The sequence below is a fragment of the Scyliorhinus torazame genome, chromosome 4, assembly GCF_047496885.1.
Source record: "Scyliorhinus torazame isolate Kashiwa2021f chromosome 4, sScyTor2.1, whole genome shotgun sequence".
Taxonomy (NCBI): Eukaryota; Metazoa; Chordata; class Chondrichthyes; order Carcharhiniformes; family Scyliorhinidae; genus Scyliorhinus; species Scyliorhinus torazame.
In genome coordinates, this window is record NC_092710.1 from 128,683,706 (window position 1) to 128,711,286 (window position 27,581).

At 46.2% G+C, this 27,581-nt stretch overlaps 1 protein-coding gene and 1 pseudogene across 1 annotated transcript in view; both read right to left on the reverse strand.

Annotated features, from left to right (window-relative positions):
* The window catches only part of LOC140410474 (CUB and sushi domain-containing protein 1-like), a 3,392,839-nt gene that overhangs the window by 1,315,191 nt on the left and 2,050,067 nt on the right, over positions 1-27,581 (reverse strand). The window contains exon 7 of the mRNA XM_072498599.1: positions 21,053-21,130. Coding sequence (XP_072354700.1) covers positions 21,053-21,130 — 78 coding nt within the window. The remainder of the gene's footprint in view (positions 1-21,052; positions 21,131-27,581) is intronic.
* Positions 14,970-18,006, reverse strand: LOC140411111 (nucleosome assembly protein 1-like 1; annotated as a pseudogene).

Below are 27,581 nucleotides of genomic sequence, written 5' to 3' on the forward strand. Positions count from 1 at the left end.
ATCCTCACAGAACACACACCGACACAGCTATTGTTAGACGGCCGACTTAAGGATGGCACAGTCAGCCAAATCCGCGCAGTCCGTCGGACACTTTTTTTACAGGGACGAGACATCACAGTAAAATGAACCAAGACCCACACCTTCCTTGCCGATAATTTGCAGTATGTAGGCACCCCTCATGAATGTGAGATAATCACCACGAAACAGAACACAGGCCCATTTATTCCCAAAACACCTCCCAGGAAAACAGGTAGTGTACCCCAGAGACCCCAGCCCACAGACACGTGCGCACCCCTGAAGATATATGTGGATGGCTGATCCACAGTGTTAAATGGAGAGAGAATTACCGGTTGCGGTATTTCTGTAGAGGACGCGCAGGGACGAGATTGCATTAAAGTTGCCAGGACACTTAGGCTCGCAGGCAGCAGAGCTGGCAGCAATCGCTTACATTGTAGACCACCCCGACGCATTCCCGACCCCAGCAGACATCTATTCAGACAGCTTGTATGTATGCAACAGTTTGACGGAATTCCTACCCCTGTGGGAAACAAGAGGATTTGTTTCCGCGGACGGTAAACCCCTACCCTCAGCCCCATTACTCCGCCATATCTTAGAGACAGCGAAGGATAGAAAATATGGAATAATTAAGGTTCGCAGTCATCACCGTTCTTCCCCCCCTGGCAACGTTAAAGCAGACGCCCGAGCGAAGGCAGGCTCCAGGCATGGTGATTTTTGGAACCCCTCCCGAAAGCACCCCAGTACACGCAGTTCAGGTCTCACAGACCAACATTCAGGATCTAGCGAAGGCACAGAAAGAGGACGAGAAACTCAGGGAAGTTTTAAAGGGAACCTTCCCAGCCCCGTATGATAAATACAAAAACGCAATCACCACACATGACGGTGTGATTTTAAAGGATGGCATTTATATAGTTCCCAGCCAGGACAGGAACCAGATCATTTGTCAGTTCCATGACAATCATGGACACCAAGGTATTGAACCCACTCTAGCCCACCTCAGACCGCTCTGTTGGTGGCCTGATTTAAAAACCGATGTAACGCACTACATAGAGAATTGCTTAATCTGTGCCCAGAACAATCTGGACAGATGTGCGAAAAAGGCTCAACTTAGTCATACCGGCCCCGTTAATGGACCCTGGACAAATCTCCAGATAGATTATATAGGACCCCTACCCCCATGCAAAAATGGTTACAAGTATGTGTTGGTGGTCATAGACACCTTCACAAAATGGGTGGAACTTTTCCATCACGAACTAATGCGGCCAAGATAATGGCTAAAATATGAACACACCACATCTTTACAAGATGTGGTGTTGTGGTTATTCTGCGAGCCATAAGCCTTGAGCTGGTTTATATGAAACCACGCAGACTTACCATTAGGACTTTACTCCCCCGCAGTATAGAGTCCGATCAAGGCTCCCATTTCACAGGACGTGTTATGAAAAACGTCCTCACGATTCTCGGCATTCGACAAAAGTTTCACATAGCATACCACCCCCAGTCAAGTGGCATTGTAGAGAGGATGAATAAGACATTAAAAGCCACCCTCAGGAAGATGGTACAGCAGAATAACACCTGGGATTCAGTTCTCCCATTTGCTTTAATGCTTTTGAGAAACACGGTATCCACGTCCACAGGATACACCCCCCACACCCTCATGACCGGACGCCCCATGAAAGGCACTGAGTATTTATTAGGACTGGATTTGGCCAATCCCGCAGTTAAAGCCCTCACGCATGAAAATGCGGTTCAACAATTGTTGGAGAACATAAAGGCAGCCCAACCCACAGCAGCAGTGAGACTTGGAACCAGGAAGAAACAGAGCAAGGCTTGTTTTGACAAAACAGTACACGCCACTGAGTTTACAGTAGGGCAACAAGTTATGCTTTCCCTTTACAACCTCAGTTCATTCCTTTCCCCCAAATTCTCCGGACCATACTCCATTTCGGACAAAGTCAGCCCCTCAGTACACAAAATAACCTATCCCAATGGTAAGTCCTAATGGTAAGTCTGCGTGGTTTCATATAAACCAGCTCAAGGCTTATGGCTCGCAGAATAACCACAACACCACATCCTGCTCGCAGCAGCAGACGAGCACGCCCTGCCCACAGATGACATATTCCTACCCTCCCCCTACCAGTCCAGCCCGCCCTCAGACATGATTTCAACTCCGCCCCCAGAGCCACGACTCCGCCTCTCCCTTCCCTCAACCAGCAGCGACAGCGACAGTGATAGCGATCACGATGACGATAGCCACAGCACACCACATTATGACTATACCCCTGCACCAGTGAATCCGAACATGATTCCACTGACCCCTTTGAGAATATATATATCAAAGTCCCTGACCCAGACCCACCGCCCGACGATCATGGATTGAAGCATAGTAGCTCCAACCGCGACACACGATTCTGGCACCGAGACAATACGCTCAGGCTCATCCGGAATGATGAGATGGACCCCAATTCGCCCCAAGCAGCTTTAGCACGGTTACTACAGTCAAGAGTTTGGCAGCCGGGAAAAGATGATGGCTTAGAGTCTGACTCCCACCAAACAAATCCCTTTGCGACCCTGTTCGCTACTGAGCAATGAGGTGTCCAAATGATGAAAACAAAAAGGAACCGCTGGAGAGATACGGTGTCCTTTCTGATGGAACCTGCACCATTTTTGTTGTATGTTTGTTTGTTAGTGTTAACGTTAAGTGTTGTTCGTAAACTTAAAGTTTTCACGACCCCACGTCACCACTGCTTTAACGCCCCCTGGCTGTTAATGGCACACGTTTGCCCCCAGACAATAGTTCAGAGGAACTAGTTTGTCAACAGAAACCAGTTTAAAGGTACAAGTTTGTCACCAGACAACCATTCAGAGGAACTAGTTTGTCGACAGAACACGACTGATAGCTACTCTCCTGATTCGAGAGGAAGCCCCCACGATGACCAAATTCTTACCCATTCATGCCAGTTGTCAGGCAGTGGAGAAACGGCATTGGTCCCCGCCCTGCCTGAGGATCCCCCCTCTGGTCAACTATGTTTGGGTAGAGCACATACGGCATTGATCAACGTCCTACCCGGGGATTCCACCCATTTCTTACCCGCCGCGGCCCTTACGCACCCCATTTTGGCTTGTTACATTCAAAATTCCTTTGTTTGGTTTTGGCAACCCTTAGGTTGCTTCCGTATGCTATTTACATCCTAAAACACTAGGATGGTAAATCACACAGGCTGCGAGACGGCTCGCAGTACGGCAGTATTTTTCTTAGATGAATTGTCCCAACATTCGGTTTTTAAAAAAATAAATAAATGAGGGAGTCACAGATGGTGACCAATTACAAAGGGAAATTGGCAAAAAAGGACAGACAGACAGACATACGAAATCTTAAGCAAGATAATAACAGAAATTATGCTTGTGTTCACACAATTCCGGAACCTCAGGAACCCCAGAGGAAGACAAAGAAGAAGTCCGACAAAGATGAAGACAGCCTTCATGTTCACATGGACCCCTGACCCCTACCACACAAGCTGTGAATGATTCCCACCCCTGCAATACACGGAACCCCGAGATAACTAGCCCCGTGACAGTTAGCAATACCCCGACCTGGCGTGATAAGTTTATAACCTGGTACTCACTCTCATATGTAGTCGAAGCACTCTTAGTGTTGGCGATACTTTGCAGTGTCGTGCAAACATTAAGAGTGAGGAAATGGCAAAAGAGAGCATATCGCTCTCGCACCCCGGTACACAGGTTTAGGTTCCCCATTTTCGGATTTCACCAGACCCCCGAACGCATTTGGGACGGATTAAAGTGCATCCATTTTTCTTTATGTATTCTGTGGAATAAAGAGATGTAAACCTCTGTGTCTGACTGCCAGGCCAGAGAAATCTGTGTGCTGCTATTTTGTACAGGTTAAGATGTATAGATTATTTTTGGATTGTTTGAATAAGGATTGTTTATTGAGAATAGTTAGAGGTTCCAGTTTTTTTACTTTTATGTAATGCATGTATTAATGTCATAGCGCCCTGTAGAGTTTTATGATAATGAATGTATTTAAAACCATTTAGGTAAAATTGTGTTGCATAGGATAGAACAGTGTAGAGACTAAGTATGGGTGCCCCGTTTATTCAGAGGATGAAGACGACGAAGTAGTGTGATCCTTCACGCTTCGCGTTGAGGATCACAAGGAGGATGTGTCGCCATCTGGGATGGCCACGTCCCGATTACAAAATGGACACTTGCAAAGAATGCAGGGAAAATTTGACAATACTGAAAAACAAGCAGGCGCAAGGTCTGCCTGTTGATTAGAGCCTTGGCTCTCAGACAGGATAGAAACTGCTAAGCCATCTACATACTAATGAGCCATCTGCTGGGACAAAAGGGAAACATTTAGATAAACAATGTTGAGGCACACACCCCGGCACCAGAGGAGACTCAAACAAAGCAAACCAACGGCCACCTCGGACACGCCCAGCAACCAGGGAACCCACCCCTCTATTGGAGGAAGATCGATAAGAATGATTGGGAAAGGCCCAATTAATTGAGGCCACGTTCAAGGCCCACCCAAAAGCGCGCGAAGCCTTTTCGGGTATAAAAAGTATTTCCCAAGAGAGATTCTCCCTTCTTTGGCCTTGGCTTTCAGCGAAGAGAGACCAGCCGAGCAGCTATGCCAGACCAAGTAAGTTCCAAGTCAACGCACGCTACGAGATGGACGCTCCTAGTTGCTATCCTGTAAACAGCACAACCCAGCAGCCTCAGAACCGAGCAACGGCCATTGTTCCTCTGACTGAGTGGGCACCGAAGCTAAGTATAAGCTTTAGTAATAGTGGTAGTTTAGTTTGTAGAGTTTATGCATGAGTAGATTTGGCTGTGTGTAAATAAATGAGCATTGCTTTTGAACTTACTAACTGGTATATCGAGTCTTTGATCAGTATTCGGTTCTGAACCTTGTGGCGGTGTCGAAAGATACCTGGCGACTCTTGAGTAAATGTAATTAAACAGAGCCAAATTAAGAGACAACACCAAAGTGAGCAACAAAGGTCTCAAGAAGCCTGACCATTTCAAGACACATTGTAAACTATGTCAGAACTGGGCTTTCTTTAAGCAACAGTTTGAAGTTTTTATTTCTGCCTCCACGCTTGAAAACGCATCAGACCAATGGAAAATAGCACTCCGACTAAATTTAGCTGGACCGCAAGCATTGGAGCTCTTTAATTCATTTGAATTCAGTGCAGATGAGGATAAAAATAAATACATCATGGGGTTTCAAAAGTTTGATATTCATTGTAAGAAACAGGTGAATGAGACCTATGAGTACTACATATTTCGGAAAAGACTGCAGTTAAGACGAGAGTCAGCAAATTCCTTCATCACAGCTCTAAAGTTGCAAGCACAGTCCTGTAATTTGCCACCACCTCAAGAGATACTCCCCACGACCTTTCAGTCATTTGAAAAAGCTGTCAATCTGGCAATGATCCAGTGACTCACTCACCACTGACAGGAAACCATTTGGGGCTTTGCTCAGTATATCTCCCTGTAGTATTGTTGAGCACAACAATATAGCAGGCTGGGAACCTAAGCATAAAATCTTCCCCTGTGTTACACTTCATATTATTGCTATCAAATGCAGTATCAACATGTCAGACCTAATAATCTTTATTAGTATTCAATGATCTTTTATTCCTATAATTTATTCAATGCCGGATTGCTCCACTTAATCCCCAGATTCCATCAGTGCTTTGAAAATTGAATATATTTTAATAATTGGTTACAATGCTCATCAAAATATCTTTTGTGACTCACTGGAAATATAAATTTGAACAAATTTAAATCTGTTAGTTTGGGAATACGCTGCTACGGGCCTTCTTCTCCTGATCCCAGCAGTCAGTGAGACAGTTAGATCAGCGAGTGTTCAATGGGATGAATACATCCTACACTGAGATTGGTATTCTGCTCCTGATCATAGTGGGCGGTCAGATCATGAAATACCTATATTGAGAAATTGCATTTTATTCTAAATATATTTCCAGTATGAAGGTGATTAAACACACATTGCATGATTGTAAAACAATGGACAAATCATGGCGGAGGTGCAGCAGGCCCTGGGCAGAGCAGAGGAGAAATTGGATGCCCAAGGGGAGAAACTGGAAGCTCAAGACGCGACCATTAAGGAGCTGGAGAAAGCAGCGACTGACGTGAGCGACCGGATCACGGCCCTGGAGGGCAGGGGTGCGTCCACCAGGTAAGTATGGTTAATCCCACAGGAGCGAGGCGGTAGAAGCTCTCACCAGGATAGTCACCTGGAACGTAAGGGGACTCAACGGCCCAGTGACGAGATCCAGAGTCCTCACCCACCTAAGAAATATGAGGGCCGACATAGTCTTCCTCCAAGAGACACACATGAGAGAGCAGGACCGACTGCGGGTAAGAAAGGGCTGGGTGGGATAAACCTACCATTCCTGCTATGGGACAAGGGCCAGGGGGGTGGCGATATTGATCGGCAAGAGGACGATGTTTAGGGCGACAAAGACGGTTACGGACCCAGGAGGACGGTATATCATGGTCAGCGGGGCCCTGGACGGGGCACCGGTCGTACTAGTTAACGTGTACACACCCAACTGGGATGACACGAGATTCATCAAGACGACCATGGCAGAAATCCCTGACATAGCGATGCATCGACTAATCATTGGGGGGGGGGGGGGGGGTTGGGGGGGGGGGGGGGGGGTTGGGGGGGGGGGACTTCAACTGTGTACAGGATCCAAAGACAGACAGATCAAACCCCAAAACGAGGGAAACCTTAAGCATGGCAAGGGAACTCAGTCACTTTATGGAGCAGATGGGAGCGGTGGACCCCTGGAGGCTTGCCCACCCAGGGGAGAAGGAATTCTCCTTCTTCTCCCCGGTACACAACGTATACACCAGAATTGACTTCTTTGTGGTAGGGAAAACGGTGCTTCCAGGGATAGATAAGGTGGAATACACCACAATTGTGATATCAGACCACGCTCCACACTACATGGACGTGAGGCTGGAGACGGGCAGGGCCCAATGCCCCACATGGAGGTTCGACGTCGCCCTACTAGCGGACAAGGCCTTCAACGAAAGGTTATCATGGGCCATTGCAGAGTACACAGAGAACAACCAGAAGGAGGAGGTCTCACCCTCCACGTTCTGGGAAGCACTAAAGGCCATACTGAGAGGGGAAATCATCGCTTTCAAAGCGCAAAGAGATAGGGAGGAAAGGGTGGCGAGGCAGCAGCTGGTCGCCTCCATACTGGAGGTAGACCGTAAATACTCCGAGGCCCCAACCGCAGAGTTCCTGGCGGAGAGGAAAGAGCTACAAAGGAACTTTGACCTGCTCTCCACTAGGAAAGCAGTGCACCAACTCCGCCAGACACGTGGGACACTATACGAACACGGAGACAAAGCCAGCTGCCTGTTGGCACACCAGCTGAGAAAGCAGGCAGCCACCAGCGAAAATGCACAAATCAGGAATACCAGAGGCACGTTAAAAACAAAACCAGAAAAGATCAACAAAACATTCAAGGCCTTCTACCAATGGTTGTACACCTCAGAGCCCCCAATCGGGGAGTCTGGGATGAAACAGTTCCTTGATGGACTGGACATTCCAGTCGTAGGGGAGGGCAAAAAACGGGGCTTGGAAGCACCACTAGCGCTGGGAGAGATCATGGACGGAATTAGCTCCATGCAGGCGGGGAAGGCGCCGGGACCCGACGGGTTCCCAGCGGACTTCTACAAAAAATTTGCGACAGCATCTGCGGGAGATGTTCACAGACTCGCTAGCGAGGAGCACACTGCCACCCACACCAGCACAGGCCTCAATCCCGCTGATACCTAAGAACGACAAAGACCCAACGGAATGTGGGTCATACAGACCCATCTCACTGCTGAATGCAGACGCCAAAATACTGGCCAAAATCCTAGCCAAAAGGCTAGAAGACTGTGTACCTGAGGTGGTCGCAGAGGACCAGACGGGCTTTGTCAAAGGTAGACAGCTTACCTCGAACATCAGGCGCCTGCTGAACATGATAATGACCCCATCCGGGAAGAGAATACCAGAGGTGATCCTCTGCCTAGATGCAGAAAAAGCCTTCGACAGAGTCGAATGGAAATACCTCATAGAGGTACTGGGGGATCGAAATAGGGTGGGGACTCTCGAGCGAAGCACTGCATAGAGTCAACTCCACGTGCGCAAGGCTCAGCCTGACGCAACTAAAAGTGGTACATAGAGCCCACTTAACAAGAACCCGTATGAGTAGGTTCTTCCCGGAGGTGGAGGACAGATGTGAACGGTGCCAAGGAGGCCCAGCCAACCATGCCCACATGTTCTGGTCCTGCCCCAGACATGAGGAGACTGGACAGCCTTTTTCGAGGCAATGTCCAAGGAGGTGGGGATGAGGGTGGAGCCATGCCCGAAAGTGGCGGTCTTCGGGGTTTCAGACCAGCCAGATCTATTCCTGGGGAGGAGGGCGGATGCCCTTGCCTTTGCCTCCCTGATCGCCCGCCATAGAATCCTATTCAGCTGGCGGTCAGCAACACCACCCAAAGCTGCAGACTGGCTGTCCGACCTCTCGGAATCTCTCCAAATGGAGAAAATCAAATTTGCCATCCGAGGGTCAGACGACGACTTCCACAGAACGTAGATAGACCGGGGCAGGGTGGTGGCGGGGGAGCTAAATCTAAGTGGAAGGAAAGGTGAGCCACGAGGAGGGGGGGGGGGGGGGTGCGGGCGGCAGGGAGAGGGGGGGGGGGTAGAGGGAAGAGACGGAACAATAGAGGAGAGCCAGGGAGGGGGAGGGGGGAGGCAGGGAAATGTTAACAAACTTAACATCCACAGGAACAGAGAAAACAGGGAAGACGGGAGGGCCGCAGAAGCGGAAGTGCGCAGAAGCGTAACGAGACGACAACGGCAGCGAACTCCGTCTGGGAGAAGCAAGTGACGACAATACCACGAACAAATGCCTACTTATGTGTGTAAATAATTTTGCCAAGTGTACAGAGCTACTGCTGTTGAGCGGGGGCATAATACCGTCCGATGGCTTCTCAGGGAAAATTAAAACGTCAGCAGCAGCAGCGACCTGTAGGGGAGTGGGGGTGAGTGCTCCATTGGGAGGGTGTGGGAAGACTGAGGCGCGTGGGGTCACGTCTAGTCAATTGCTATTGTATATTCTCTTTTTGCACTATGTTAATGTTCACTCTATTTTGCTGTGTTAGGATTATTACTATTTATTATGAAAAACTTTGCAAAACTTTAATTAAAAAAATATATTTAAAAAAAACAATGGACAGATCCGATTGGAAAGAAATAATTACACGTGACTCAGCAAGCCTGGCAGCATCTATGGAGGGAGAAACACAGGCACGATTCAGCAGCTTTTTAACGTCTGACTTGGTATCGGGTCATGGCCGTTCAATCTTGCGAGAGGCCTGGATCGAGATTCGTGCTGCTTGAAACATCTCAGAATATTCAACGGAATCTCACGGTTCGTCACAATCTGAATCTCACTGGGTGAGATCCAGGCACGTGTATTTAATGGATCATTTAAATATGCGTTTGCTGGATTCACCCGGGGTCTGGAATGCACCGGCCTTTCCAATGAGGCCTCATCTGGATGCCGTTTGGTACTGGTTCACAAAGTCGTGAACCAGTCGTGATGGCACCTCGGGGACGGGGATGGGGGGTGCGGCTTGCTGGGGAGCTGAGGCCCCCGGGAGTCAGGCACTGGGTGGCACACTGGCACTCCCCCTGACACCTGGGTACCTTGGCACTGCCAGCTTGGCACTTTGGCACTACCACCTTGGCACTACCAGAGGTTGGGCCCGGAGGGCCCTTTCCCATAAGGGGTGAGGTGACGAGGGGGACGGCTCGAGGACACTGGAAGAGAAAAGATGGGTGATGTGGGAGGTACTGAGGCTACAGTGGGTGTGCAGGGGAGGGGGGTCTAAAGAACGGGGCTAACTTTATAAAGGGCGCTCCTATCTTGAGTAGTCTTGCTGCATGGCAGGAAATGACTTAGAGTGGAACAAAATATTGGACAATCTCAGCAAATCTGACAGCATCGGTGGAGAGAGATGGAAGCTAATGTTTCGAGTCTGGGTGACTCTTTATCAGAGCTGGATAACAGTGGACTTAAACTTGAATCTGCTAAATCGCGGCCACAGTTGACATTTCAAGCCCATATGACCCCTCTACAGAACCCCATTAAAATGGACAACAATAATGACAGACAATAAAGTCGAAGAAAAAGAGGAAATATTTAAGACTGTGTTCAACGAAGTGAAGGAAATCTGTTCGATGAAAAGACAAGAATGAACTAAACAATCGTGAAACTTTATGGATGCATAAAGGGCTCGTTTAGCTCAGTGGGCTAGACAGCTGGTTTGAGATGCAAACAAGACCAGCAGCGCGGGTTCAATTCCCGTACCAGCTGAGAATCCTGAACAGGCGCCGCAATGTGGCGTTTTTCACAGTAACTTCATTGCAGTGCTAAGGTCAGCCTACTTGTGACAATAAACATTATTATTATTATAAAGACATCAGCAAAGAGCTGAGATTTAGGAAAGAGGCACACATACAGTACATGGGCACCAGAAGAATGCATTGTAAGAGAGAGTAAGAAGCAATTAAGAGAAAAGTGTTGCTGGCAAAGAGGAACTATGAAAATAAATTATCGAGAAACATAAAGCAAATTAGTAAAATATTTTTTGGGGGTATTAATTTTTTTAAAAGGCTCTGATGGGAATAGGACCGATAAGTGACGGACAGGATAATACTACAGGTAACGATAAAGAGATGTTTGAAATAGTAAATAATTGGGCAGGATTCTTTATTTGGGATACTATGTTCTCCCAGCGGAGATGAATCACGCTGATTTGCACTCACGCTGGGAGTAGCACCCAGAGGGGATTCACTATCCCTTGCCATGCAAATTTATGCATGGCGTTCATTGCAAGCAATTTCCTCGTGAATCCCACTGACAAGCCACCATTTTGAGTGGGTGGCCCACCAGCGAGGTCCGGCGGCTGGCCCCTCTGCCTCCACAACGCAATTCCGGCCCCACCACAGAATTTTCTGGGTCACCCCCCCCCCCTCCCTCCACACTGTACTCATGCATGAGGATGACCAGACCCCCTACTGACCCCCCCCACCAGAGATCCCCATAACAGAGATCACTACCAGAGACCCCCACAAGCGGGCCCCTAAGAGACCCCTGCATAACAGAGACCCCCATAACAGAGCTAAAGAGCAACCTAAACCGAAACAGTGAAAAAGATCACTGCTTTACAACTCACTGGTCCCTGACAGCTGCTGCCTCAGGCAGAGAATGTCTGAGGATGTCGGGCAGCGGGGAATCCAGCCCATTATTTTGTTTTAGTTTTTACTGGGAAGGTTAGAAATGGCACTGAATGATCAGTTGAGGGCAATGGGACATGCACATTGAATAATTGAATAATTGAATAAAATATTGAATAAACTAAACAAGCACAAGGGGGATATCCCTGATCTGGATCGATTGCATCCATGTATTTTAAAATAATCTAGGCAAGAGGTAGGAAAGACAATGCACACATAGTTAACAATTGTTGGAAAAAGGTACTGTGCCAGAGTACTGTGAGATAGTAAATCTAATATTTAAGAAGGGAGACAGAACACAGAAATTGTAGATCAGTCAGCTTAACATTGATGGTGAGAGAAATAATGGAACCCCTAATAAGGGAAAGAATAAAAGAACATCTAGAATGAAAAAAAATCATAATGAACAGTCAGCATGAATTTCAGAAGGGAAAATCTTGCTTGACCAGCCTAATTGAATGTTTTAAGGAAGTAATGGGGAGTAGAGAATGCTAATCTTGTAGATGTACTGGATTTTCCAAAAGTCTTCAATAAGGTGCCCCAGAACAGACTAACAAATAAGCTTGAAAATATGGAGTAAGGTTGGAAGTGGCAGAATGGATTGCTACTTGACAGAAAGAAAAAGTTGGAAATAAAGATCATTACTCAGACTGGCAGAAGACAGGAAGTGGGAAGGTGGGAAGTGCTGTCACCATTGCTGATCACAATTTACATTAGTGATTTAAAATCAGAAACACAATTTCAAAATTTGTGGATGACACCAAGTTAATGAAGAGAATGCAATAAATTACAGGAGAACATTGATAAATCTGCAGAATGAGTAAATGAAGATAAACATGCATAAATGTGAGGCAGTATATTTCAGCAGGGGGAAAACTACTACTTTGGAAGGTGCAAATCTAGTTGGTAAAGAGGAATAAAGGGATTTTTGAGTTCCACAGACCAACAATGAAAGTCGCTCCGCAGATTAGCAAAGAGGAAACCAAGCAAGACTTGGATCCTTGTACCATATCTGCATCGGAGTATTTTTAATGGGTGCACTGTAATGAGAATACTGTTTAGTTCAAACCTAGTACAGGGAATTAGTGCATCTTTAGGGATAGGTTTATAAAGTAGTGAAGTTACAATCAACCTGTCATGTATCTTGGTTTTGGCCATGCTTACAGTTCTGGTTACCATATTATAAAAATGGTACAGAGGCACTGGGGGTGCAGAGATTTATGAGGCTGATTACAATAAATGCTTGAGTAGACATATCAGGAAAAGATTGCCAGGCTGGGTCTCTTTTCCCTTGAAAGAAGCCAGCGGTGACCTAATAAGGGTCTTTAAAATTAAGAAAGGTTTTTAATAGAGTGGATGCTGCAGTAATACTTCATCTTGTGTGAAAGAGCACAACTAGAGGCCACCAATATAAGATAGTCACCGAGAATTCAGGAGCAATTTCTTTAGCCAACAAGTGGTGAGAATCAGTGCCGGAGGGAATGGCTGAAATGAGCACTATAGATTCATTTAACAAGGAACTAGACAAGCATATGAGGGAGAAGGGAATAGAGTCTGGAAGATGCTGTAATATCTTTGACCGACTTAATCATGCTTTGAAGTGAAATTTGTGATTGAGATTAGAGGAATTCATTCAACGCAGGAGGAGCATTAATACTTAAAATGAAATACAGAATGCCACTGGCTGTGTACAGGAGCACAGAAACTGACTGAATCTGACCAACATGTATTGTGAAGGCCAAAAGGGCTTTTTGAATGAAAGATAACCTGTTAACAACTGAAGGATGTTTTATTTCTTCACAGGTAATAAGGGGCATTGGTCTGCAACATTTTAAAGCGATAGAATGTTTAGCAAAAGAGTCAGAAGTCAAAGTAGGGTTGCAACCATTGAACAGATATATTTCAAAGCTATTTTTTTATGCCAATTTAGAACTTTGGAGAAGCTTCAAGTACACAAATAAAACGGTGCCAAAATATCTGTTCGCTGTTATGTTCTATGTTATGGCTATGGTAAAGGAGCGCACAGAACATCGAGTTCTTTGATTAATAAGATAGTGATTAACAAAATGAACATGTGGAAAGATAACTAACAAACTCTAATACAGATGGTAACAAATAAGTGAATTCTTCTGGAGCTACTTCTAATGCAACTGCCCTCGAGTATGACTTACTACCAACTTCTGATCTGTGGAGTCACATGAGGGATCACTGCCTCCACCTGCTGGTTGGAGGTCATACATCCAACTATATACATTGCTATGCAGATGCATATGCATATCACCACATCCCCTTCATTTGGAAATGTGAATGTTTAACAAATCTAACTGTGCATTATAAAACATGATATACATTACAATTTCAAACGTGTCCCTTGTACACAGTTCATTACATGTTTAGTTTTTCAGGTTAATGGCATCTTCTTGTTGGTCTCCTAAACCTGAACCGAACACATGATCTTGTTTCATCTTTCGAAAGACCTGGGGCATGATTCTCTGCCGGCGGGATCCTCCATTTTGCCAGCGCCCAGGGGGTTTCCCGACAGCGTGGGGCTGCCCCACAATGGGAAACCCCATTTACCGGCCGGCGTAACGGAGAATCCCGCCGACGGGTCGGGCCAGAAATGTGGCGCAGCGGGGCGGAGAATCCAGCCCCGGTTTTCTGGCTGGTCTTTGAGTCACCAACTCTTTCAGCCTTTTGAAGCAATGCTTCCTACTCAATGTGTGTTCTTGTATATTGGCCTTATTGCTGATGTTTGTGTCTTCACTGTTGCGGCTGCTACCCAGTCGAGCAACTGTGTACTCAACTCTTCTCTTACCCTTCCTTCTCTTTTATATAATCAGCACTTTCCTTCACCTTTTCTTCTTAGCTTTAGTGGCATCATCCGTGAAATTAGTGCAATTCACACTCACATCTCACTGTGCACCTAGAGCATCATTCTGGCTGCTGGTCTCGGCTAAGGGATTAGCTGTTTCTGGACCCCTTGCAGCAATGGCTGTCTCTGGACCTTTTGCTGCAATAGCTGCTTCTGGATCATCTACTGGAGTAGCTGTTTCTGGATCTTCTGCAATAATAGCTGTCTCCGGATCATCTGCTGTGAAAGTTGTTTCTGACACTACTGCCACAATAGGTGATTCTGGAGCTTTTGCTGGATTGAGGTATTTTGGTTGATCCATGGTGCTTGCGCTCGAATGCTGTACTGCATGCCCAACAACTGGTGAGGCATCTAATGTTGGCATACTCTTGGAGCGTTCGCAGTTGCAGGCAAGTTTGCGACTTCAGGAATGATCTGCAAACCCTCGCATTCCAGTATCTTAGCTAGATCAATGTCCTCAATACTTCTTCACTTTGTGTTTGAGTCTCAATTAGTGGATCATCCTCATCTGATATAACGATTCATCTGTTGTTGTAGACCTGCATGAAAATGTATTCACCTGTTCTTGCTGCAAGTGTTTTTTTGGACTGGCCTCGAATACTTGGGAGTCCATTGCAGGAACCTTTCCCTCGATAATTCATCGTACTTCTCTGGAGGCACTTTCTCCAAAATGGGGATTATTTCTTCAGTTACCATTTGGCTGTTCACAGTTTATTTGCTCACAGTTAATTTGTTTGCTGTTGCAATCTCACTTCCAGCCTCTACACGCTCCATCTTCGAACTTTCACACTCGTCATTGTTCTGCTCAGATTGCATGCTGCTTGTTATCACCTCATCACTAATGCCAAATAAACTAGATAAACTTTCATAGTCTTCCTCTTCTGGCTCATCATCTTCACTTTCCTCATCGTAATCTTCATCATCGAAATCATCACCATCGTAATCATCATCATTATCGTCTGCTGTAGCTTCTCCTGTGAAGTACAACACTGCTTGTGGAATTATGTGTTCCTGCAAGAAGTGGCCAATTTCAAAGTCAGCAGCGAGTCTTGCCACAGAACCTTCACCCAGTTCCCCATCCTCTGGTACTGCAGGAGGACTAAAAGAATTGAAGAAGGAGTCATTTGGTACAGTTTTTGTAACTGTTCTACCAGTGCTCTGACCCTCCTGCTTCTGCTTCATTGTAATGGTTTTCAATGTGATATATTTTACTTTCTTCCAGTCGATCTGCCACCCTGTGCATCCAATGATTTCTGGTTCATCCAAGAAAAAAAATCAGACTCATCAGACTGTGACTCCATCTGGTATGTTTTGTCACTGCTTCATTTGTCTAATACTCATTTGGCTCAAATTTATACTCCAGCGTAAAACTCATTGGCTGTCCAGGATCTGAACATTTCACCTGTAAATCTTGTAAATGCTTTAAGAAAGGCTCATCATGCCCCTGTATCATGTCATTGAGCAAATCCACATTTTTTTAGAACTGTCAACCAGGATTCTGGAATTGCTTTTGGCTCCTCCATCTCTTCATCTGGTTTATCTTCCTCCACCTTGACTTTTGCTCTTATCTCATCGGATAACTGCTCCACTTCATCTCGTTGCCACTTGCAATGATCCTCTGTCGCTGCGCTGTCGAGAATGTTCAGCTGCTCAACTAGGTTCAGTGCCTGACATGCTTCAGCTCCTATGATAGACTCCCATTCCGTGTCCACAATGGAAAATGATATAGTGTGACTTCTGTTGTGTACCCATGCTGCAAGCTCACATGCGCCTAATGTCGCAATCTCCATCCCAGTGTAGTCTCTCAGCAGACTTGTTTGATTGATGACTGATGATTGATGACTGTCGGTTTGACTCTCAGCCTGATCAAATCTGTGAAACTGAGAAGGTTGGCCCTCGCTCCCATGCCAAGCTTGCATTTAATTAAAATGCCATCCAGCATCAATGGAATTGTCCATCTGTCTTCCATGGTATCAGCATCACCATCACTATTGCCGCAACTGGTAAGTAAGACTGCATATTCAAACCTATCATGTCCTCCGTCAAAATCAGGGTTGGGATTCTCCGACCCCCCGCCGGGTCGGAGAATCGGCGGGGGGCAGCGCGAATCCCGCTCCTGCCAGCTTCCAAATTCTCTGGCACTGGAGATTCAGCGGGGCGGGAATCGCGCCGCGCCAGTCGGCGGTCCCCCCCCCGGCTATTCTCTGGCACGCGATGGGCCAAAGTCCCGCTGCTTCTATGCCAGTCCCGCCGGCGTAAATTGGCCGCACCAGCACGAGCTGCACCAGCAGATCAGTACACTCAACCTGAAATATTTTGTACGCTCAACCTGAAACAGGTCCCTTACTGGCGGGACCTGGCGGGCTCCGGAATCCTGGGGGGGGTGGCGATCTGGTCCTGGGGGGTGCCCCCACGGAGGCGTGGCCCGCGATCGGGGCCCACCGATCTGCGGGCTGCCCTATGCCATGGGGGCACTCTTTTCCTATGCGCCGACCATCAGCCTCCGCCATGGCCGACGCGTAGGTGAACCCCCACCCTGCGCATGCGCGGGGATGACATCAGCAGTTCCTGATGCTCCTGTGCATGCGCGGACCCGCGCCAGCTGGCGGAGTCCCTTCGGCCCCGGCTGGCGTGGCGTCAAAGGCCTTCCACGCCAGCCGGCGGGGCGCCAACCACTCCGGGTGGGCCTAGCCCCCAAAAGGTGCGGGCCTAGCCCCTGAGGGTGCAGAGGATTCCGCACCTTTGGGGCGGCCCGACGCCGGAGTGGTTCACACCACTCCATCCCGCCGGGACTCCCCGACACGCCGGGTAGCGGAGAATCTCGCCCAGATTAATGAATCAATGAAAAACAGGTCTTCAATGCACATCTCAACCACGTTGGCTAATCTGGTTGGACGTGAAAAACATTGCTTCGCAAAATGATTTGTTCTGCCACACTTTGAACACTCCTTCCCAATAGCTGGACATTGCCATGGCTCATGTCAGTTGCCGCATCATGGCACAAAATGGCAGATCTGGTTGGCTGACCACATTTCTTATTGGAATTGTCACTAAGCTTACGATGCTGGCGTCTTCTTGTGCATTGGCGCCAAAATGTTTCAGGTTGAACGTACTGATCTGCTGGTGCAGCTAGCTTGTTCGCATGACAAATCTCCAAAGTGTTTTCTAATTGAAGGTCTTCTTCCCTCAAAAGCCTCTTGTGTACCTTATCATTCGATATCCCAAACACCACCTGATCACGGATCACAACGTCTTTAATGTATTAAAATTGCACGACTGCGCCTTCAACCACAAGTCGGTTAGAAACTAACGAACGATTCGTCCGCCTCCTGAGTACGTGTGCGAAAGAAATACCGCTGCAATGTTTCATTTCTTTCCGGGGAGCAATGTCGACCAAAGTATTCTATTACTTCATCGAAGGTTTTGCTTTATGCTTCGCCGTCGAACGCGACGGTATTGTAAATTTCAATTGCTGAGTACCTGCCACTGTAAGCAGCAACGCAATTGGCCTCTTTTCAGGCTGTGCCTGCAGGTCAAGGGCTACAATATAGAGTTTGAATTGCTGCTTAAAACACGTCAATTCTCATCTACATTACTGGTGACTTGAAGCTGGTGAATTGTCATCAGTCCTTCCACATCTAACTTCACAGTCTTTCCGTGCATTGACTTCCAGTTTCCCGTAGTTTACCAGGTAGGAGGAAGAATTTTCTTTTTCTTTCTTCAGTCTGTTTTGTCTTGTCTTCTCCATAGTTATTTTCAATTATTTTACACTCTTGGTACCATGTTATATTCTGTGTTGTGGCCGTGGTAAAGATGCACACAGAACATATAGTTCTTTGACTAGTAAGGTAATTTATTGACAAAATGAACGCGTGGAAAGAAATCCAATGAACACTTATACAGACGGTAATAAATAAGTGAATTCTGCTGGAGCTACATCTGAAGCAACTGTCCTCCAGTATGACCTACTACCAACTCCTAATCTGTGGAGCTGTGGAGTCACATGGTGAATCACCGTCCCCACCTGCTGGTTGAAGGTCATATATCCAACTATATACATTGCTATACATATGCATATCACCACATTAGCTAACTTAATTGTTCTGAAAACTGTGATGGAGTGATAAAAACTGGCCTGTCTGTGCGTGTGTGTGTGTGTGTGTGTGTATATATACGCAGCCTCTAACCAAGGAAGGAACATACTATTCTATTTACTGATCAAGATCTTCATATTAACACCTATGAAGGATGGAATTACTTAAAGAAGTTTAAACAGATGGGCATTGTAAAGCATTCTCTAATATTGTAGTTTGAACAAAGAATTAGAGACTTAATTTGACATTTCTAGCTTCAGCTGGATTTTGATAGCATGGTATGATCTTGACAAAGAACATCTCTCCCACCTTGGAAAGAAAGATATAAAAATCATTGCAAAGAGCCATTCAAAGTTCAAGTAGGGCAGCTTAATCAGCTGCAAAAATGTACAAATGGCAGGAGGTTAATTGCTGGCTGGAAAATCATATCGATGAATCTCTTTAATAGATTTGCATCGTTGTATTTTTAAAGGTCACAATGTAATGGGAGTATTGTATTGTCCAAGCCTTAGTACTGGTAATTAGTGTCTAAACTCAGCTTTGGGTGTTGTTTCAATATTTTTCATAATTCTCATGTCCAAATAGTAGAGTAACTTATCGGGGTAGAGGGTTACTGTAATATCCCACAAGAGACATACAGCATTGGAATACTTGCCTAACCCATGCTCCTTGCAGAATATGTGTACCCCCACTCCTCCCCCTCCTCCCCCACCCCTCCACCCATCCCCCACCCCAGCTAGGGGCGAGTTAGCCCAATTACTCAATATATTTCTGATTGGCGAGTAAGGCACTGACCAGAGAGAAATCCAGTAGGGGTACCGGGAAGTGTACATATCCTGTTTATTAATGAAACTTGTTCTTATTTTTAGTCAGTGTGGACCACTCCCCACCCCCCGCCCCATGTCCTTATTAAATATACATCTTACAAGCGTTCTGCTGACAGATGTAGCTGAGAAAAGGAGGAGGCTGCTCAAGTGGAGCATAAATACCAGAATGGACTGGTTTTGTCAAATGTCCCTTTTCTGTGCACTATAGTCTACGTAATCCCACACAAAATAGTACCTTGGGCCAACAAAGATGCTGACTAGTTTGGTTGTCAGTTTAATATTGTTGATTGATGGTGATATTGACCCTAAGCTCCTTAACTACTAAGGGATGCTTCAACACTCTGTAGTCTCCTGTAGGCCAGCAAATATGTTAGTCATGCTCTAAATCATCCAAAATAACAATAAAAAGTTCAACACAGCAAATTATTGCTCTGCTTGTTAGGTTTATTCAAGATCATATTTCATTGCACCATGAAGGAAATAAAATCAAATAATTTGGACCTGTGCATATCATGTGACTATTAGAAACTTTAAGCATGTACACTAAAAAGCATCTTACTCATTATGAAGGCAATATTTCAATACACAATTAAATTCTTCAGCCTAGATGGTGAGAAATAAGAGTAGGAGTAGTCCATTCAGCTGATCAAGCCTGCTCCATAATTTGACTTCATCATGGTTGATCTGATGGTGATCTTAACTTTGCTTTCCTGCCTGCCCCTCATAATCCTAAACTCCCCTGTTGACCGGAAATCTGCCATGTATTCAATAACTCAGGCCCTGCTGCTCTCTATGGAAGTGAATCCCAAAGGCTAATGATCGTCCAGGTGAAGGATTACGCCTCTCTCTGTTTTAAAAAGAAGGCCCTTTCTTTTTAAACTGTGTCCCCTTCAGTCCCATGAAAAGAAACATCCTCTCAGCATCTGGCCTGTCAAGCCCCACAGAATCTTCGAAGATCACCATTCATTCGTCTAAACTCCAATGAATACAGGCCCAACCTGTTCAACCTTTCCTCATAAGACAACCCCTTCATCCCAGGGATCAGTCAAAGGGGCGTTCTCTGAACAATTTTGAATGCAAGTATATCTTTCCTTTTCTCACTGGAACGAAGGAGGTTGAGGGGCGACCCGATAGAGGTCTACAAAATTATGAGCAGCATAGACAGAGTGGATAGTCAGAGACTTGTTCCCAGGGTAGGGGGGTCAATTACTAGGGGGCATAGATTTAAGGTGCGAGGGGCAAGGTTTAGAAGAGAGGTTCGAGGCAAGTTTTTCACACAGAGGGTAGTGGGTGCCTGGAACGCGCTGCTGGAGCGGGTGGTGGAAGCAGGGACGATAGTGACGTTTAAGGAGCATCTTGCCAAATACATGAATAGGATGGGAATAGAGGGATAGGGACCCGGAAGTGAGAAGATTTTAATTTAGACGGGCAGCATGGTCGGCGCAGGCTTGGAGGGCCGAAGGGCCTGTTCCTGTGCTGTACATTTCTTTGTTCTTTGTTCATTGTTTGTAAGGAGGTCAGAGCTGTACACAGTACTCCAGGTATTTCTCACCATGGAATAGCTGCAGCAAAACACTCCTGCTTTTATATTCCATTTCCCTTGCAATTAAGGTTAACATTCACTTGCCTTCCTAATTAGTTGCTGTACCTGCCTTCTAAACTCTTGTGGTTCATGAGCAAGGGCATCCAAACCTCTCTGTACTGCAGCATTCTGCAGTCTCTCTCATTTAAATAATAGTCTGTTTTTCTAATGTTAAAACAAGTGTGCATTAAAGAAAAGATTAACAGAATTATGATTCAACCCCACCTTTTGGAGATAATCACTTTACATGTTATTGACTGATGATCAAAAAATGAAAAAAAATGGACTTACAGACAGAATTCTTGTGGTTGCTGTCCTTACTGGGAAGCATTTTGACCCCTCTGGACTTCAGCTCAATTGCCTTTTTCACTTTTGGGGGGAAAAAAACGAAGAATTACAAATGGAAAGAAAACGTACGGAAATACAATAAGAATGCATGATTGCAACAGAATGGAGACCATTTCAAGTGTTTATTTAAGTGTTATTAATTGTTAGCATTGCAAGCCGAAAATGTTTTTTATAAACTATACAGAGAACTTTTTGCCTGTTGGCAAATGCCAATATTTCCCTTTTGTTGTTAGATATTTTATCTATCTTCTGTATTTATTTTTTATAATTTTTTATTTGTCCATTTGAAATCACCACTTTTCACATGTTTTTTCAACCTCTGGGAATGTTGAGGAATGTCTATGGAGATCTTTATAGAAACCTGCAAAAAGGCGATTAAAGTGTTTGCGATTATATTGCAATGAGGAAGAATTTAGTGTTCCACTGTCATTTATAAATCTGATAATATTTCGGGGCTTTGATGGAAGGTCTTTGAGCTGAAACGATGGCCGAGATCTTCCGGCTGTTCACACTGGTGGAATCTTCTAGTCCCATCGACGGTGCACCCCCGCTCCACGCATTTCCTGGCGGCACGGTGTGGATTCAGTGGGAAGATCCCGCTGCCAGCCAACGGCAGGCCACCTCCCGCCACCAAGTAACATGCCATGGGGAGGCCAGAGAACTTTGCCCGTTAATGCTGTTTTTCTCTTAGCAGAAGCTGCTTGACCTACCCAGTGCATCCAAAACATTTTCCCCTTTCATAAAACATGGACATATTTGTGCTCATCAAACGGAAGTGTGATCAGTGCTTGGGGATGGACACTTTCCATTTCAAGCACCCTGGGATGGATTCTCCGCTGGCGAGATTATCCATTTTGCCTACAAGCCGGGGGTATCCCGACGGCGTGGGGCTGCCACATAATGGGAAACCCCATTGACCAGATGGCGAAACGGAGCATCCCGTCTGCGTGCTGAACCAGAAATCTGGCGCGACGAGATGGAGAATACAGCTCCCCGTTTCAGCACCCACTCCCGGGTCAGGTAATATTGCAACTAGATCCAGAATAAAGCTCCCTCTACTCTATCTCCTGAATTAGATGCATTTGTGTGCTGTGGGCCCTGGCTCACATGGGATCTAGACTGAAATAGCTCAAATTCATTACACACTGAACTATTAATGTCAATGGGAAGAGGGAACTTCTATCCCCTCAACGTGGCCCAAGGTGAAATACTAGCCCAGTATTTCAGCTTGGGCCACGTTGAGGGGATAGAAGTTCCCCTCAAGAGACCACTTTGTCCCGCAAGAATTTAGATTTTGGGAACTTTTGTTGAACAGTTTTGGGTCAAAGATAAAAGCACTTTGGAAATTAAGCAGCTTTATTACTGTAATGTTGCTTCTGTATCACAGCCCATGACAATTACAAAGTAATCCAAGTTGGAAAGCATATATCTTTCACAACCTATTGTCAGTCCAAGTGTTTGGTTTACAGGCCAGAAAAGGAAGGTTGTTGTCCCCACAGAACTGATGATTCTGTCATTAATAGCAATGACTCAGTTGGCAGATTTCTACAAAGGGTAGGATCCATTACATAGAACAGGTGGCTAGGTGGACAGCATATTAGTCCCCTTCTGAACAAAAGCTTGATCGTCAACCAGCTGGCTTCAATTGGAAAATGAATGCAGCCAAAGAAACTGGCTCTACCTCACTAATAACAAATTGAACTATGTATTTTGCCCCTATTCCAGTGTTGGAGAGTTGCATTCAAATGCCCATACCTCAAACTGGTAAAATTAAGCATTTCATTTTTCATGCTTGGTACTCACTACAGTTGTCACGTGGACAATATTATGTAGATTTGTACAAGGAAATCTTTGTAAAGTATAAAATCAATAATCCAATTGCAATGAAGTTCAAAGGACCATCAACTGTAGCTGGTGCCAATGGTAATCAGGTCACCTGATTTTGGAATGATTCAATTTTATTACCTTACTTTCCATTAATTCAATGCAGTCTGATATAATTGGAGAGCCATTTGTCCACCCCATTGACTATCACTAAGTGTATTGTTGTCAGCTGTAATATGCCTTTCAGGGATAGGAGAAAGGGAATGTGTCGTGTGATCAGTTTTTGTTTCACTTTTGCTTAAAGCAGAGCACACAATACAGCTCTGCTGCTGGGGTCTTCAAGCTTTATATCCATTTATATCTGTTGTCATGTGCCTAGTCTCAATAAATGAACCCACAACCTGTTTACTCAATTGCTAATCAGTGATTGGTGGCTTTATTTCATTGTAAAAATAAAACAGTCTTGGAGTCATACAGCACAGAAAAGGCCCTTCGGCCATTGAGCCTGTGCCAGTCAAAAACAACCACCTAACTATTCTAATCCCATTTCCTAGCTCTTGGCCCATAGTATTGTGTGCCTTGGCATTTCAAGTGCACATCTAAATACTTCTAAAATATTATGAGGGTCTCTCCCTTCACCATCCATTCAAGCAGCGAGTTCCAAACTCCCACCACCCTCTGGGTAAAAAGATTTGTCCTCACATCTCCTCTAAACCTCCTGCCCCTTACTTTAAATCTATGATCCCTGTTCATTGATTCTTCCAAATGCAGATTAATTCTGTCCCTCAGAGTTGCTTACAATAATTTCCTCAACACTGACTGGCCTGTAGTTTCCTGGTTTATGTTTTCCTTCCTTCTTGACTAACGGCACTGCATTGACTGTCCTCCTGTCCTCTGGCACCTCACGTTTGACCAGAGAGGAACTGAAAAATATTACCCGTGCCCCTGCTATTTCCTCCCTTGCCTTACTCAACATCCTGGGATACATTTCATCTGGCCCTGGAGATTTGTCGACTTTTTAAGCCTGCCAGACCACTCAGAACATCCTCTCTGTCTCTGTTACTTTATTTAATTTTATCACTGTCCCCCTCTCTGATTTTGATACCCACATCATTCCTCTCACTAGTGAACAAAGTATTCATTAAGAACTGTTATTTTATTAAATAATAAGAAGTATTAACTGTCTTTAATGATCCCTACTCTTTCCCTAGTTAAGTTATTATCTTTATTTGTAAACCAACTTAGGATTTTCCTTTCTGTTAGTATCCTTTTGTGTCCTCTTTTTGCTCTTGTAGTTTCCTTTTTAAGTTCCCTCTTATGCAATCTATATGCCTCTCGGGCTTCTGCTGTTTTGAACCCTCGATATCTGCCATAGGCCTCCCTTTCTCTCATGATCCAATGCGTATATGCGTATATGTGTCAAACTAAAGTTGTCAACTGCATTATCTTCTCTGATCTATCACTCCTAGATTCTGACAGCAGTTCAGTCAGCTTGACTTAAAATAATGTAGAAAGCTAGAATAACTCAAAACAAGTTAACGTTTGATTCAACCTCAGGGATGATCTCACTAATAAATACAAGGCTCTTCTGAAGACATCTTTGCAGAATATCAGCGTTTTTCAATCCTATTGATAACATTGACGATATATTTTTGTCATTCATGTTTCAGCCATTGAAGAGAAAGATTACCAGTCATGAGAGCTGATACAAGCCCCACATTTACTGGTGGTGTACAACCAAAAGTTAACTGTCCACAGTAATTGGCCTGAGCTCTTCCTATGAGCAAAAATGTGTGCTGATATTTGACAATTGAACCAATTACCTAGTAATGAACTGGGCCAGATCCTTCATTAATTTTAGAGTTAAAGGATGCAAACACCATTAAGGGGCTGAGGAAGCTATGTGGTTGGCAGCTTTGTCTTTGAAAAGATCAGCAACTTAAAGACCGGTAAATATTTGCTAGCATTGTCCGCAGGCAATTACTCTGCATGGGAACAATTGAGCTAGTTATCAAACCATTCCAAACTGAAATAAAACACCACGGGCGCGATCTAATGGGTGAAGCTCTACGCTCCGTAGTGAGCACGATTTCCCGGGTGCTTCCCGACAGCCGACCCGGCGAGATCGCAGCCGGTATCTAACGGCAATTAGTGCTGGAAATGTTCCCCCACGGGCTTCACAGCCGGTGATGCTGGCTCATCTGGGATGCCAGGGTGCAAGGGCGCCTTCCAAAACACCACCTTAGGGGAGAGCTCCGGGGATTCCACTATTGAGGAGTCACAGCTATCACGCCCACCTTCCACCAGCACAGAGACACACACCTTGGTGGGCGACAGTAGTGGACAGGCCTCTGGGGCGCAATCTAGTTAGCGCCACACAGTCGCTTCCTGCCAGCTGATTGGCCTGGACCGTGCTCAGCATCTTCCCGGTAACAAGGGAGAGCAGCACATAAACCACTCCCTCCAAATACACTCAGAACACAGCCATGGCACCACGGAGACCTGCTTCACGTTTCAGAGATGCCGATCTAGTCGAGACTGGACACCCTGTTCCTCCAACGTGGTCGGAGGATCAGCCACAGGGCCGCCAGTGCTGCCTGGGACGCAGTGGCAACAGCCGTCAGTCCAGGAGGACAGCAGTCCAGTACAGAAGAACAACAACGACCTCCACTGGGCTGCACGGGTGAGTTGACATCGGCTCCTGGCATCGATCTCACCTGACACCGCCAGGACCTCCTAACCTACCCCTCCCACCCCCCTCCCATTGTGTCATCCCCGAAGATGCCAGGCATCTCCAATTTCCCAGAATGTAGCTGTCATGCACACCCCCTGGAAGCGTGCATGAACATACGTGCATGATCCTGAGGCAGTGGCCACACTCAAGTTGAACATTCAGGGAGTGGACGCCCTTATTATTAATGAAAGATGCCCTCTGTTGCCTCGGTGTGTGCAAGATGTGTGCCATGAATTACCCCCTGGACCTGGGCCATCCCAGCGATGGCGGAGAATCCTGCTGCACGGACATCTACATGGGCTTGGTCCAGCTCGAAGTTTATGTAGTCTGCTGCCCGGGCATACACTGCATCTGTGTCCTCACGGATGCACTTGTGGGCTGTAGGTTGTGAAATGATGCACAAGTTCCCACTCAAGCCCTGCAATGAATCGATGGCAAAGAAGTTCAGGGCTGCGGTGACCTTCATGGCCTCCGGGAGTGGGTATCCCCTTTTTCATGTGGTGCCAAGTGTGCAAGGACATGGCACAGGTGCCCTTATTGAGGCGGAGCATCCTGCGGCTCATGCTGTCCAACATCTCCTGAAACGACCAAAGGCACCTGCACACCATGGGCTGTCTGCTGGCCTCCCCCTCTGGGTTGCTCCCAGACCTATTGGGCAGCTGGGTTGTCAGAATTTGCAACAGGCCCCTGCACATGGGGTGCCGCTTCCAGCCTTCGTCGATGCTGCGGCCACTGCCTTCTCTGGTGTATGGCCACCTGGACTGCCACCAGCACAGCAAGGCTGCCCCTGTGGGATCCACAACACCATCCATAATGTCATATTGTTAAGGAATCGGAGAGGGCAAGAGACCAACAATTAGTTGTGGCTTTCACCATGAGACCCTCAAAGCCCCCACCACCTTTACATTTCCTGCCTTCTCTCAGGGTGCCATCCAATGAGTTTGTTGTGCTGAGGGATCGCACACTGCACACACACCCTTGGCCACAGGAGGTGCCCCTGGACACCAGACCCCAGACCCTTGCTGGGAACACATGGAGGACCAGGCTCAGGTATCCTCTCGGATCCATCCACACTCACTCCCTGGTTGGGGGGATATTCCCAGTGCTGAAGCCTAGCTCTTAGTGTGCAATTGTTGGCTGCTGCCTCTGTGGTGTTGACGCCTCCAGGGTTCAGGCAGAGTGTCCAGGCCTCACAGCTTGATTGGAATGAAGGGCAATATCATTCGCCAGTGACTTGAAACGTGTACTCACGAGATTTCACTTGAGAATATTTTGTTTATTAAACCGTCAACAGTAACAAAGATTTGAAAATCAATTGTGTAACATTCCACATATCACACTCACTAACCATTAAACAACAAGGAAACATCACCGTTCCATATTGGTATCCATATATCAGCTCATTTTCACAGGACAAACCAAACTCAAATGCCATGGAGCTGCATGCCCGATTTCGAAGATGGCTACTCACCTCCTCTGATCCCCACAGTAGCCATTGCACAAGCTTCCTGTTTTTAGTGCTAAAGGGTGCCCTCATGACCTCCCGTCGGGGAACCAGTTAGATCACGAGAGGTCGTTAAATAGGGCATCCATCTTATAATGAGATGGAGATTGCCCTCAATTGGTGTGACCTGTCACCTCGCCACATCTAGGCAGGATCCAGAACCTGCCAATGGGAGCGGGCTGGTTAGGTTGTAAACCAACCGGCACCTTGCTCGGATCCCGATTTTGGCCTCTGCCGATATCTAACCGACTCGCACGGAACTGCGCTGAGTGCATCGCAGCCATTAGATCGCGCTCCATAACTTAAAAATCAGACTCGTACACTTCAGAGAGTGTTGATGTTGTTTAATTAAGTGCTTTTTTTCAACAGCAACTAGTCTTTTAAGTCGAGATTCGTCTGTGCCTAGCCCA